The sequence below is a fragment of the Pleurodeles waltl genome, chromosome 2_1 (assembly GCF_031143425.1).
Source record: "Pleurodeles waltl isolate 20211129_DDA chromosome 2_1, aPleWal1.hap1.20221129, whole genome shotgun sequence".
NCBI lineage: Eukaryota > Metazoa > Chordata > Amphibia > Caudata > Salamandridae > Pleurodeles > Pleurodeles waltl.
The window spans coordinates 674,716,529-674,731,093 of NC_090438.1; the positions used below are offsets into that span (position 1 = coordinate 674,716,529).

Consider the following 14,565-nt stretch of genomic DNA (forward strand, 5'->3'; position numbering starts at 1 on the left):
CTCCCATTTTTTATTTCTTTCTGTTTCAATGACTTTGAGCAGCATCAAGAAAAAAATACCCATTCAGCAAAATGAGTAAGTCCTGCGAAGTCATGAAATGCTGTTCTTCCGACACGCTGTCATTTCATGCTTCTTCGTCTTAAACTCTGACGATCTTCTCTTCTAATGAGAAAATGTCAAGTTTGAGTGTTAATGCCTTTCTATCTAAATCTGTTTACATAAGCTTAAGCTGAAAATGCTTGCTAATAAACACCTGAGTTCTTTCAGTATTGGGCGAAGGTTTGTAAGGGTTAACCTTGCCAATTGGGCATTGCACTCGGGTTGAGTTATTGGTTGGGGGTACAAACATATTGCCATACCTGTTCCAAAAAGTCTATGAAGTTCTATTGTCCAGTGAACTGATGTAGCCACTCTCTACTAACAGACTTGTGAATCAAGATGGCAGCTTGGCCGACATAACCATGATGAACTTGAATGCTAACCTTGAAAAGGAGGGCGAAGCTAAAGTGGAGGAGAAATCGAGTGACGGAAATGAGGGCGATGAGGACCGAGGGAATGAAGAAGACGAGAAAGGAAAAGATGAAACAGATGAGGAAGAGGAAGGGGTCGAGGATGAATCAGAGGAAGAAGAGTCTTCGGGTAAAGTACAAAATATGGGAAATGTGATTCCTGAAATGATGTCCATTCATACCAGCCTTCAACTGTACCCATTCTCAAAAGTTCTGCAGCAATATAGTATGATTTATGAACAAGTTTACCAGCTGTAAAGGCTACAAAACCAGTGTCGGATTGGCCATTTAAGCCTTCAGTCATTTCCCTGGGGGCCGAGCAATTGGTGGCAAGTTTTTAAGACTCTGGAACACCACTGTGTCCAAGACTCTGTAAGCTCACTGGGGATGCAGGCGCACAACACGGCATTAGGAAAGAGAAAGAGAGGGAAGAAAGAGAGAAAGACAGAAGGGCAGATTGAGGACTGGTTTGAACTTTTTTACCATGGCTGCTTTTAGCTCCTAGTCTGGCCCTGTACAAAACTCCATGCTTGCTATTACGTTCTTGTAAATGCTTGACTAGTTCAATAACACTAAACATTTATTGGCAATACATAGAGGGGCAGAGACAGTCTTGCCAAATTCTTACTAGGAATCCTCTTTTTGTGTGGAAATATTTTATTTTTGGCCTTGAAAAACATGCAATTGTAATAATTTAATAATTAACATTTACCAATATTCTAGGATTTTCTTTTTAATTTCAGATCTTAAAGATGATGTATCACACGGGAAATACCAACTTTTTGTTTAGACAACATAAGGTGTACGATTCAGACCACACAAATACCCAAATAAAGATTCTTAGAACATTTGCCCTATTGTCAATGTCAATTGCATTTCTACAAGTCTAAACTGTGTCAGTGCTGCAAATGCAATGTCTGACAAAGTAAATTTGCAATGTGTGCCCGGGGATATATTTACACATATTACAAGTTCCCTGTGTGGGCTTCTTTGTTGCCGTTTTATCAGGGCGTTTCTATTAGGTCCGGGCACATTTTCATTATGCTGGCATTAACTTGTGTAATTTCTGGCATTTTGCATTATGTTCGTTACGCAGAATTCCTGAAATCATCACATTAAGTCATGTGGTGTAATTTCAAGTCCGTTTGGGTAAAAATCCTGTTGTAGAAGCATGGGAACAACATGAACAAACAGAATGTGAGCAGCTGCTTTTGCTGTATATTTTAGTGTGAAATGCATCCTTGAGTCCAAAATGGACTGAATGCCAGGTTTGCACTGAATGTCTTATTTGCATTTTTCTTTATTTTACATTATGTTTCCAACGTTTTGCATAGTTACACAAAAACCAACTACACACAATTTTTAAGTTAAAACTTAAAAAAGGTAATAAAGTAAAGCAGTGCTAGTCTAGCGGAGAGATAGATCTTACAACAGTAAAACACGACTTTAGAAGTTTTTCACTGTCAGGACATGTGAAATGTAAACACACACATCCTACGTTTTAAATGCTATGCACCATGCTCTCTGAGCCTTTGGAGCCTACCTCAGGGTTGACATATAAGTATTAAAAATTAAAGGTTTAGGTCTCGCAAAAGGTTGATTTTGCCAGATCGAAATAGCAGTTTAATACTGCACTAAAGGGCGCAATGGCAGGCCTGAAACATGTTTTCATGTTGGGTGGTATAATTAGTGCACTAGCCTACTAATAGCAATGATTTTAGAGGCCCTGGGTACAAGTAGCACTATATACTAGGGTCTTACAAGTGAATTAAGTGTACTTTACCACTGATTCATTGGAACACAGTCCTAAAAGCCAAGAAAACCAGATTCAGTAAAGGAAGCCAAACATCTTGGGTGACCCTGCAGAAAGGGCTAGGTCCATTCAGAGTGTCACAAATGCCTGCTACTTGCAGTGGTTAGAAATTGCAAAAGCTGTCATCAATGAACAGATCCTTGCAAGCAAATAAATCTATATTCCTACAATATGTGTAATCATTTACATTTGCAGTTGAAACTTAAACATTAAATCCACTCTCTCCTAAAGTCCTACAAAGGGAGTTATAATATATTCATATTTCTGACATTTTAGGGCATTGCAAAGGCAGATTTCCAAAAGGACACGAGATTTTGGAGCCTTTGCTCTAGCATTTTTTATTGTGGTTCTCAATAACATCAATACCTTTTGAGGACATGCACACACATAGATGAGAACTGTGAGTAAACTGTAATTGGATATGACACCGAATATCAAGAGAAATATTCTTCCTTGATGAAGCAAAGTAATCAGAAGTCCAATGCAGGAGAAGCACTAAGTACAACCTTTAAAGACCTAAAGGTTCAAGGTTGAGGCAGTCCACTCCTGACTAATGTGATGGTCGCAGGCAGCTGACAAATGTGGCAGTGGTCAGCTGACAGTGGTCACTGTAACCAGCCCATCTAACTTTATTCAGAAGAAAGTAAGTGCACATAAAATGAAATACGTGAGCAGGAAGGGTCCTCAGAGTATTAATGGCCCAATATACAGCAACAGTAACACAATGAGTAATCACACAAAGTAGAACCAAGCACTGGGCTTGAGTGTTAGTGCTTCAGTATGATACAGGAAACAAGAACATTAGGTCAGAACTGAGTCACAGAATTACAGCTGATGTGAAATCAGAGAGAGTTCTTCTGGTAATCACTGATTTGTTGCAGAGCAGGAATAACAGACTAAAAAGTGGGGGCCCAAATTGTGTTCAATTGTAGAAGAGCAACTCATAAAGGTTGGTCATTGTTTGACCTGTTAGTATATGCTCTGAATACTTCATCTTGGAACAACCCATAGGAATGGATATTATACATTCAGCCATAGTATATGGTCTGAAGAGGTCATCCAGAAGCAGCAGAGAACTAAGCAATTTCCCATCAGCCGTAGTAAATGCCCAAGGAATTCACCCAGAAACAGGGTGCAGTCCAATAGGATTAGTATTAAACAACCAGCAATATTAAATGCTCAGAGTTCAACCTGGATGGGCTACATAGCACATCACATTAATGTGCTGTTAGACCCTAGACATTGCTTATGGCTTAATGTAGCTTCAATAAGCAAACCTGTTGCAGTCAGCAAACAATCGCCCATGATATTTGCTCTGTGTAGGAGGAGCAGAGAGGAATTCAAGGGATTAGAAACTTGGTAGTTAACCAAAGTCAGTGGTTTCTAGCAGCTGTCCTATCCAACAGTGGAGCATCTCGAAGCAGGGTACAGCGTCAGAAGTCTCTGAAGTGCCTTCTGAGAGTGGCAGGGGTGCAATACACACTTAGCATGGTGTTAACTAGATGGAAAAAGCTGTAGACATAAATAGCTTTGTTGAATGAGGATAAGGACAATGGAGTTGAAGGAGATATAAGGGGTATATGGGACCACAAACGAGTGAGAAGTGTTTGGGCCAAGGTGAGGGGAATGAGGTTACTAAATCTGGGCAAGCATAAAGTTAGGTTCGGGGGTTGGAGGGCGTGATGTGGGAATGGAATTGAGTGATGGTTAAAGGAAAACAGGGTTTAAGTTTTAGACCCTAACAAACTCAAAAAGGAATGTGCCTCTGGTACTAAGGAATTTGGTTATTGGTCACCAGAAGTGGTTTATCAGAATACTTTTTCTTGGTGATATTATCGGTGATTAAGCTGCTTATTTCCTGCACTCTCTATCATGGGTGTGTAATTTATGCAATAATCTTGTTGTACATATTGTTACTTTAAAGCAGTGACAATTACACTGCTCTGCAAACAAATACAGCGTAGGTGTATATGTTTAAAAACATGTCCGTTACCAACTCTTTCCACCGGGGAGCAGGAGTGAATTTTTTTCTGTTGGTCTTCAAGATATTACCACATTAGTGTACTGCATGAATAGGTGTGACTTGTAATTTGAGGAATCAAGGTTCTGTCCCTATGCTCTTCAAGGCCCTAACCTGCTCAAATACCTGAGTTGCCAGTGGTGTTGCCCTTTAACTTGGTTGCCCTTAACATGGAGGATGTACATGCAGTGGGATGCTCTGGGTGTTGTGAGACAAAAACATACATCCTTGTTTTTCGAGATAATCGTATGGGACAGTCTTTCCAGTCCAACACAGCACAGTGGAGACATTTCAGAACACTGGAATGCTCAGCGCAGAAAGAGTTTGGTCCTTAGACCTTTAAATAAAGAACATCAGACATCTTTGTTCACGCAAGTTATAATCACAGCACATGCATGAACATGTTTTAGCAGTTGAAATATTTCTAAGCAACACAGCCTTTAACATTTGTAGACCAAAATAAATTTAAACTAAACAACTCTTCCCCAGTCATTTAAAATCCTCAAACTCACACCAAAAAGGGGGGTTCTATTGTGAAATGAAAACCACGTCTGCTGTTTTTAAAAATAACACAGCACAAACATGTATGATCAAACAGAGAGAATAGGTGAAGAGCAATGGAGTGGCAGATAGATCTCTATAAACGCCTCATGGGAATACATTTGCTTGTTTTTCGAGGGAGGAACAATACCTGCAAATCTTTGGTGAGTACCTCAAAACTTTGGGCTTCAGTCTCAAAGCCATTTACAGCCATGAACATGCATGTTTACAGCTGAGCTCGGCTCCATCTACACTTGTCAGGAATCAGCAAAAGGATATGTAGCAAGGATAAATGGTTATACTATTGTGTAATTATATGACGCACCAATATACAATTGTATACTGATAAAACCCACCCAACGTTTGGGGTGGGACAGGATCAAGGCATGTCTTCCCTCAGAATTTGTGAAGCCCACCATCTTGTAAATTTGCTGACATTCACAAATGCCTCTCCTACCCTTCCTCATCAAGAAAATGAAAACAAAGGGCTGGAGTGATCCGCTCCCCCTTTCAGAATAAGATACTGGAAAGAAACAGACTCGAGTGTTTGTAGGGTTTAGGGAAATGTTTTTTGCTACGGGGAACAATGTTGACCCTTGGAGCAAAGAAATACAAAATAAAAATCCAGAAGTGTCTACCTATTTACCCCTTACCCTGGATTTGGGAGTCTGGAAATTACACCATACAAGTAAGATGCTCGCATTGGTAAATCCTATTTAATATTTCTGATTCTGGCAAATAAGAAATTTGACTCTACACTAGCAAATGTTTTTTTATACCTCAGCTTAGTAGTGATGCACTGAAATATAAGCACTTAATTCTGAAAAGGAAATAAAACGCTATCTATTTTTGCTGCTATTCTAATCTGTAGGAATTCTCTCTATAAGCCAAAATGAGTTGAGCATTTGTGAAAACACGTATAAGAACGTTAAAGGTTGCAACCAAGACACTACAATTGCTTTCAGATCGAGAGTTTTGCAGGAGAAATGAAACGCTGTTGAGCTTAGATTGTTTTTGCTGCGGCTTCTCCAAGATTACAGGCCTCGATGCTTTTATGTCTGGCTTACAGTATTGTGAAATCTAAACCGCAAAAATGTTTATTGGCTTGCAGCATATTTCTACTTCTTCGCTGCAGCTGTTTCTTTTCCTTTCCAGTTTAAGTGATTTTTTAATTTGCCTTTTCTACAAGAAAAAATAACCGCTTACAAAATGCGGGCCACACATAGCCTGCGACCCTCTACACATGACAGCAGTGAATAATATAACACATATATTGCCCAAGTAGAACAGAACAGCTGTAATATTCTTCAGGCTCATTAGGAAACTGATGGCCCTTTTATGCTGGGGCAATACAAAATTATAAATGAGTCAGGGTAGCATTAAATAGGCGCTTAATTTATCTACAACGGTCACTGCCACAGCAGTGCCCAGACGGACGTAAATGTACACCAGAAGTTATGCATCGCATTGTTGTAGTATACAAAAAGTATAATTCAATGGAAGAAACAAGAAAGAGAAACAAGCATTTGCAGTTCAACGGGTCTCGCGCTTGCTCGTGTTAGAGCTGATAACGTTGTAAACTCCTAACCCGACTTTTCATTCGTAATAAAACCTATCGGCAAAAGTGCATTTATGTATGTAACCGGAAAAAGTGCAATTAGCTGTGTCGATATTATGTAAAGCGCTCGACTTCTGCCAAACGAGATCACACTGGGAAAATAGAGAAAAAGTAGTCCACGAGCCAGACGGAAAACAGCGAGCCTTGTATGTTTTCTGTACTTGGTCGATGCGCTCGAGGAGGGCTGTCCACCGGAAAAGGCATGACATATGCATGCCTTCCACTAATGAAATCAAGCAGATTCTAACAGGCAAGCCCACGAGCCAATGAAAGACACTGACGTGACGTGGACAGGGCTCCGAGCCCTTTTTAATTCCTAAAGCGTCTCGCTTAGCGAAACGCATGCGCAAGCCCATGCGACGCAGGCTCGACCCTAAAAAAGGACATTTACAACTGCAATAGGTTTGACATTGACCCACCATGATCGGGGTAATCAGAGAGCACTCCTAGTGGGGGAATGAGGACACAATGCAACAGACGGGGCAAACATGGGGTGCAGAGAGGAAGATATTACAGAGTCCAGCCTGACATATGGGGACAGAGAAAGGCAAGCACAGAAACAGCAGAGGACAGTCGGAGCCTGGGAGAAGAGAGCAGAGTGAGCACACCAGAAGTTGCTGACCGATTTCACGCACTGCTTGTTTGCGCATGAAAAGATGGTTTACCTAGTGCGAAAGACCACTCACCTATGTAATAACATTTATTTTTCATGTTGCTATAAAGGTCAGAAGACTTTTCTGTCATTCTCTGATCTCTGGCCTATAGCATGTAACTTGATTTGAATTGATGTCACGTTGCAGTCAGTGTTTTTGTGATGTCATTCCCAGTGATGTCAACATTATAATAATTAGTGATTTTAAAACTTGAACATCTTAGAATTTCTATGTCAGTGAATACTGGGAAGTATGCACACACCTGCAAAGCATTACCAGCTCGTCAATGGGTGGTTAGCCTAGTGAAAAGGGAGCACTGCACTCAATCCCTCACTGACAGGTACCAAGACAGCTTGTACCCTTCTTCCTTTCCCAAGCCAAGAAAATAAACACTGTACCTGGAATTTGTAACTTGAGGTATGGCACAGAGCAGTACAAAGAATAGGGAAGAAGATACGAGACCCCAGTGGGGCGGAGAGCAGTGTAACCTGTGTCCCAGGCACACCAAGATGAGCATGATAGAGGGGGGTGTCAGAAAGCTCTGATTATAAATTGTGCTGCTATCATCTGCCAGAAACTATGAGCCCCCTCAGAGCATGCCGGCAGGGCATCATTGGATTGCCTGGGGTGTCATTTCCAGGGTTAAAGATAGCACAATCACCACGACATTACTAATGGCTCATCAACTAAGCACTAGGCCTGCCCACACCATAATTTCCTGTCCTGCTTGGGAAACCATTGTTGCAGGATTGTGGCAAATGAGAAACAACAATAAGGGCGGGCAAGAGAGAGTACGGTTCAAAGAGGCATGCAAGAGTGGATGAGCAGCATAGGTAGCATGCTGGGGACTGATGCTTCTCACACTCCTGGGTGAACGGTTTAGGGGTAGGCTATGTGCAGCACTGCTTGAAGCGTATGTCTATGTATGTCTCTGTGGGACATTTGTAAAGAGCAAATAGGTATGCCTCAAGAAGATGTGTCCTGGCGCTCAGAAGGTCTGCTGTACACAAAGACAAGCGAAGGTTAACTATGCTGAATTAAATATTAAGATCTAATAAATACATTTTAGGAGCTTTTCAAAGCTGTGTTGGGCTAGATTTGCAACGGATGTAAAGAGGCATGCTGTTCCAGACTTTTGGGAGGATCACCTAGACCTAGAGACAACCTGCACAGACTAGATGTGGGTTAGAGAAAGGCTGTAAGGCACAGTGAGCAGTAGGTGCAGAGAAATGCCTACTTTCTAAAAGTGGCATTTCTAAAATAAAATTGTTAAATCCAACTTCACCAGAGTTTGCTGGACTTCAACAACTTGTCCATAGTCCAACTCACTGTGGGGTCAGCCTTCTTTATTATTTCACCAACATACCAGTAATCACTACCTGTTCCTTTTTTAAAGAACTGGACACTATCCTATCCAACCTAATTTGGGGTATTAAACAGCACTTCCTAAACTGCAGCTTCCAACAGACTGCAGAGGCTTGGACGCCACATACTTTGAGGATTATTTCTTGGCATCGCAACTCCAATGGCTGTCTTGCAGTATAACTGGCTGATGTTCAGGGGAAGCGACCGATAGCCCCTGACCTATACCGATACCGACCCCTTGGGTGTTTCCAGCTCCCAAAGGTGCAACCCCCCCACACCCCTCTCCCTGGCCCCTCCAGTTTTCAGTAGCACGGGCCTGCTTGGCTCACATTCACTGTCTCTCCCTAGCGACCCCAGTATACACACCCACTCTTCCACTGGTAGGCATGCCATGTCAGCCTGGGTTTTACACAATTAGGACTTTGCAGGCTTGGACAGAGCATTTAGTGCAAGTTACAGATGACCTTTATTCCAACAAACATCCCCTCTCCTTTAAACACCTGGCTAAAGATTGTGGCCTTTCCAAAGGGCAATTCCTGTTGCATAGACAACTCAAAACACACCTTTTGCACACTCTGGGGCATCACAGATGAAGAACCACCTACCCAGTCCTCCAGTCCATATTTGTTATGGGTACAGGCTTGCACCTCATTACATGGATATATAAATCAATTTGGGAACTTACATTCAATTCCTTCCTCTCCTTACTTCAAGATTGGTAAGATGCCATTGAGAGAGCACTTAATGATAAAAAGTAGGAAAAGGCGCTTCAATTCCCCAAAACAGTATAGTGTTACTCATGCTTCAAAAGCATTCAATTCCACATACTTTATAGGGCTTACCTGCTCCTAGCACAGCTGAATCAGTACTTCCCAGACAGGCACACGAGCTGTCCACGTTGACAAAATCCCTTATGTTGACCTCCAAAACATGCTCTGGACCTGCCCAGCCGTCCACAATTACTGGCACTTCATACACACTACCCTGCAAGTTGTCACAGAACTCTCAAACCTAGCAACCTGGGAGGCATGCGCTCTTGGCATTATCAATCATAGGAAGCATCAGAAAGTTCAAGCCCGTTTTGCATCCCTGGCCCTTCTGCTGGCAAAAAGAACCATCACACTACACTGGTGATCCCCTAATGCTCCCTCAGTTGCAGCGTGGTACAGCTCAATGCCAAATTGGGATAAAGCCAAGGAAGACGTACTCCACTTTGAAGAAGTCAGACATCTGCACAAACACCCGAGCTCTCCCCAATGGGTCACCACCCTGACCCATTTCCAACAGGAAGTGACCACGCCCATCTTCCCCCATCATAGCGCATGCACCACATTGGCACCAATTGCTACAGATCTCTCCCCCCCCATTCTCATGTCTCAAGCCTGCACCAGTTCCTCCCTGGATCTACACTGCCATTCATAGCATCTCTTCACTGACGTCAGCCATAATGCTCAACAGTCTTAAATTACCAGCACCGTACTGTGCGGCCTGCCCCCACCTCATATATTCCCACCCTTGTTGCTCCTCCTACCAAGGCAACACGTTTTCCCATCACTAGTCTTCCCTGACACATGGCAGAGACTTCACCAGCTCCAGAACTACCCTCTAACACTGCAGCCACCTGTTTGCATCAGACGACTCTGTCTGCAAAGCCTAGTGAGAACTCGCCTTTAATTCTTGTTCTTTGTTTGTTATCTGCATTCTAAAACCCAATAAAATATTTTTAAAAAAGAAGGTGATTACTGATTTGCAACTAGGATAATGTTCCCCTGGGACACTTTCCTCTTTTAGAATTGTGTTGGGTGACCTCAGGGTATATGGATTAGGAGGGTTGATGAGCCGGCAGTGGTCCACCCTTCGTCCTGTTTTGTGATTAGCAGCTTTGAGGTGGAAATATAGCAGAATTAGGTCAGTGAAGGTTCAAATAGAATATTGTTTTTTATCTCACTGTGTCCATGACAGAAAGTTGTTATTACTCAGTTTTATTACCTCATCTATGAATAAAGTGCCGCTCTGGATTCACAGCCACAGAAACCATCTCTCTCGTAGATGAAGAAGGTTCCCTTTTTTCTCTCTTCTTGCTGTTTTTCCTTCTGGTAGTCTCAAATTCTGATTCATGTCAAATTAAACATTAGTTCAAAAAATAGGTAATAAGAGAGGTCATATTAGTGTTTAATGAATTTGTAGGTCCTAAGGAAGTGTCTTATTTCAATGTATTTGAAAATAAGCCAAAGTGCTTGCTGGAAAAGCAGACTAAAATACATCTGTTTAATACTAAACTTTTTTGCAAATGTGAAATCTCAGTTGTGTGCCCCATTTCATCAGTCTAACTCACGCTTATAAACATTTTATATGTTATTCATTTGTGTAGTATTTAAATGTGTTCAGTTTTTCAAGGGGTTAATGTGTCCTTACAAAATACGTTGTGTTTTTCTTACATTTGCAGATCTAAAGAACAAATGGCATCTTGTGATTGACCGTCTCACTGTGCTTTTCTTAAAATTCCTGGAATATTTTCATAAACTACAGGTTTTTGTGTGGTGGATTTTGGAATTGCATATTATCAAAATAGTTTCCTCCTATATCATTTGGGTCACAGTGAAAGAGGTAAGAAGACGTTGACAACACAAGTCACATTACATAGTTTGATGATCTCTCAGAATGAATGAATGTATAACAGCATTTGGTCCACTCAAATAAAATGATTATGAGATTGAGGCATGTGAAAATTCAACCTGTTTGCAATGTACTTAGGATAAATAAATGGAATTTATTAGACTAACTCAAATCCTTCCATTAATTTCCATTGGAAAAGAGGATCAGTCTTAAATGTCCCTGCAGAATGCCTTAAGTTATTCATATGTTGCATGCTTTTCTCGGCAACCATATTCAAACACAACACCAACAGGATCATATCTGGCTTCAGTAAGCCACATAGAGCTATCCATTAGAAGGTGTGCTTTTGAAAGCCATACAGGTAAGGATGTCATTTGTGGTCAAAGTGGCTATTTCTTGCTAGTATTGCTATTTCAGTAGATAAATATGAACATACCTGTTCACATACTAGGGTACACTGTAGTCCCCTTTGGGGAGTGTATTCTGCACTCTCAGGAAACGTTGGTATCATTTACCACAAGCAAAATCTACATCATCTGTATCATTAGTCAGTATAACAAGGTGTTCAGATAACATTGCCAGATACTCTTTTATCACATGTTAATTTCTCTTTAAAACAAGATGTGCATTAGTCTTTAAGTCAATAGTGGTTCAAGGAGTTGTAATCTTAGTGTGAACTCTAAATGGTGTAATTGCTCTGGCAGAGAGCACTCTGGTTTAATTAATCTATTCACTACCATGCTGAGTACTGTACTAGCATCTGATAATTTGATATCATCAGATTTGCTTGAAAGTGGGTTTTCTATATTGTTAAAACCGCAGTTTTCAGGTCCAACCTGAAAGTCAAGGATGTATAACAGATATGTATTCTATAACCTAGTTAGTATTTGATATTCATGGCCTCTGTGTATTTATGCCAATAGATGATGAAATGACTAGGGGAAAGGATGTTGGTAGAGCTGTTTTCTTATTGAGCCTCCCTTTAAATGATTAGCTACTCTCTTCATGTAATAATGTGCTATGAATGATCATTCTAAGGCTTGTAATAAGAAAAAGCATGCAGGTTAGTGTGCTTTAGGGAATATCTTTACCTGAATCTTTCTATTAAGCTGTATATTGTTTAGTAAAATGTGTGTGTGTATGTTTGTGTGTATAATAATCAATCACTAGGCTGTCAAAAGGCAGCACCCATCTAAGAATTAAAAACAATAGAAGTCGCACTGTCCAATTCAACTAATTAGGAGATCCTTTTCATGCCTGGAGGCCAGTATATGAAAGTTTTTTTGAGACTCTCAGAACCTTAAATTCTACAGTACATGCCATTTTCTGACTTTGCTCTTCCTTGGGTGTAAGGTCTGTGGGGTGTTGCAAATCAAACTAAACAGTTTTGCCATACCTATTCAACTTAGTGACATTCAGGATGAAATTTCCTTTACACACAAGATTAGACGGAGATTGTAAATTTTGTCCATTTAGAGGAGGGTATGCTGGATCTATGTATGGTGAAAAGGAAAATTCCAGGTTGGATCATTTCTTTAAAAACTTTATTAGGAATTGTATAGCAACATTTAGAATGGTGAAAACTGGCATTTTAATTTATCAGCCTCTCTCCAGAGTGTAGCTCGGAATTCTGCTTCATATCCTAACTCTGACAGTTTGGGCATATAGGGCCTGATTACAACTTTGGCGGAGGGTGTTAATCTGTCCCAAAAGTGACGGATATACCACCCACCGTATTACGAGTTCCATAGGATATAATGGACTCGTAATACGGTGGGTGGTATATCCGTCACTTTTGGGACGGATTACCGCCCTCCGCAAAAGTTGTAATCAGGCCCATAGTCTTACCTGTAAGCAAACCATTGACATTGACAGTCTGACCTGTAAGCAAACCATTGAATTTGACATCAAAAATCCATAGTGCATGAACAATACAAATGCACAATGCATTTTCTTTGGTGATAGGTAGGTATCGGAATACATTAATGTCAAGGACCCTAAAATCTTGATTCTCTTTTCATCTGACATCTTGAGGCAAGGGGCCACCTGGTTTGCATTTTATTCAGTGTTTCTAAGTCCCTTTCACATTATGCCATGCACTGCGGTCCTTTTAAAGATCCCACATCTGTATCTGAGAAGTAAAGTGAAGGTAGACAGAAAATGTAAAAAGGAAATTGATCTGCTCTTACTTATTGGAGAACTTATCAATGTGAATGTCTATATGATATTGCTCCAAAGAATGGGTAGTCCTTTGCCTTACAAATTATCCGAATCACATATGGTCTAATGGTATAGTGTGAGGTGAGTGGTAGAGTCATGAACCAAATTACATAGCTTAAAATGATAAAAAGCGTTGGCCTGGTTACAAAACACTGCAGTTTGCAGGGGTGAATTTGCATAGACATTTGTTAATATGACGATTAGATTCTAGAAGTGTAAACATCTTGAGGTATCTGGAAAGAAAATTAACAAATTGAGTTAGAAGGAATCAACTGTGGTGTACACTCTGATGTAAATCATGGCTTTAATTTCAACTGAGGTTAGATGCAATCAATTCAGTTTTGTGTAAGTGGAAGCTAATAATCACCAGTACAAGATTATTGAGCCAATTCACAAAATCATTTATGAATACACGAAGTGGTACTGGTGGAATACTACATCATTTACTTTATAATTGCCTTTTTGAAATGGCCCAGGATGCCCAGCACGATGCTAGTAAAAGTGAAGATACCACATTCATTCCTATTTGTAATATTTGTATTTGAATATCCATAAATCTTTCTTTTTTATTCAAATTTTTTATGTTTTGGAGCCACTTCACAAAGGCATTTACAAAAACATGAATCAGTACTACTGTAATACATTGTTTCATCTGTAGTACTACTTTGTGTAACCTACGTGCAAATGTGAATCGGTCCCCTTGTGAGCTGTAGCTTTTGACATGTTTCATCACCTAGATAGAACACATTGCAAGAACCTCATACAGATATTAAATAGTCTCATAATATGTTATTTGGCGGTACAATCGCAAACATTTGGAGCAGTAAAAATATTACTTTGTAAATAAATCCAGTTTGGGAATAAGAGCAGAAAGGCATGCTTGGTATCAAACAAAACTCTAGACATTATCACAAGTGTTATTGTACAGTTATAGTTGAATATACAAGTAAATTAATGTTCATAATTTATATTGCAAGACATTTTCTCCCTTTTTATGTTTTCCAGGTCTCCCTATTTAACTATGTGTTTTTGATTGCCTGGGCATTTGCCCTGCCATATTCCCAGTTCCGCCCTTTGGCATCAAGTGTGTGTACTGTTTGGACATGTGTCATCATCGTCTGCAAAATGTTGTACCAACTTGCCTCTATTGATCCTCTCAGCTTCTCCAGTAATTGCACAGTGGTAGGTTGTATTTTCCACAAAGATTTTTC

General features: G+C 40.4%; 1 protein-coding gene across 3 annotated transcripts in view; it reads left to right on the forward strand.

The window, feature by feature from the left end:
• PIEZO2 (piezo type mechanosensitive ion channel component 2) overlaps positions 1-14,565 on the forward strand; it is a 1,085,167-nt gene that overhangs the window by 824,307 nt on the left and 246,295 nt on the right. For all 3 annotated transcript variants that reach the window (XM_069216450.1, XM_069216468.1, XM_069216460.1), the window contains 3 exons: positions 425-639; positions 10,965-11,125; positions 14,360-14,536. In XM_069216450.1, coding sequence (XP_069072551.1) covers positions 425-639; positions 10,965-11,125; positions 14,360-14,536 — 553 coding nt within the window. The remainder of the gene's footprint in view (positions 1-424; positions 640-10,964; positions 11,126-14,359; positions 14,537-14,565) is intronic.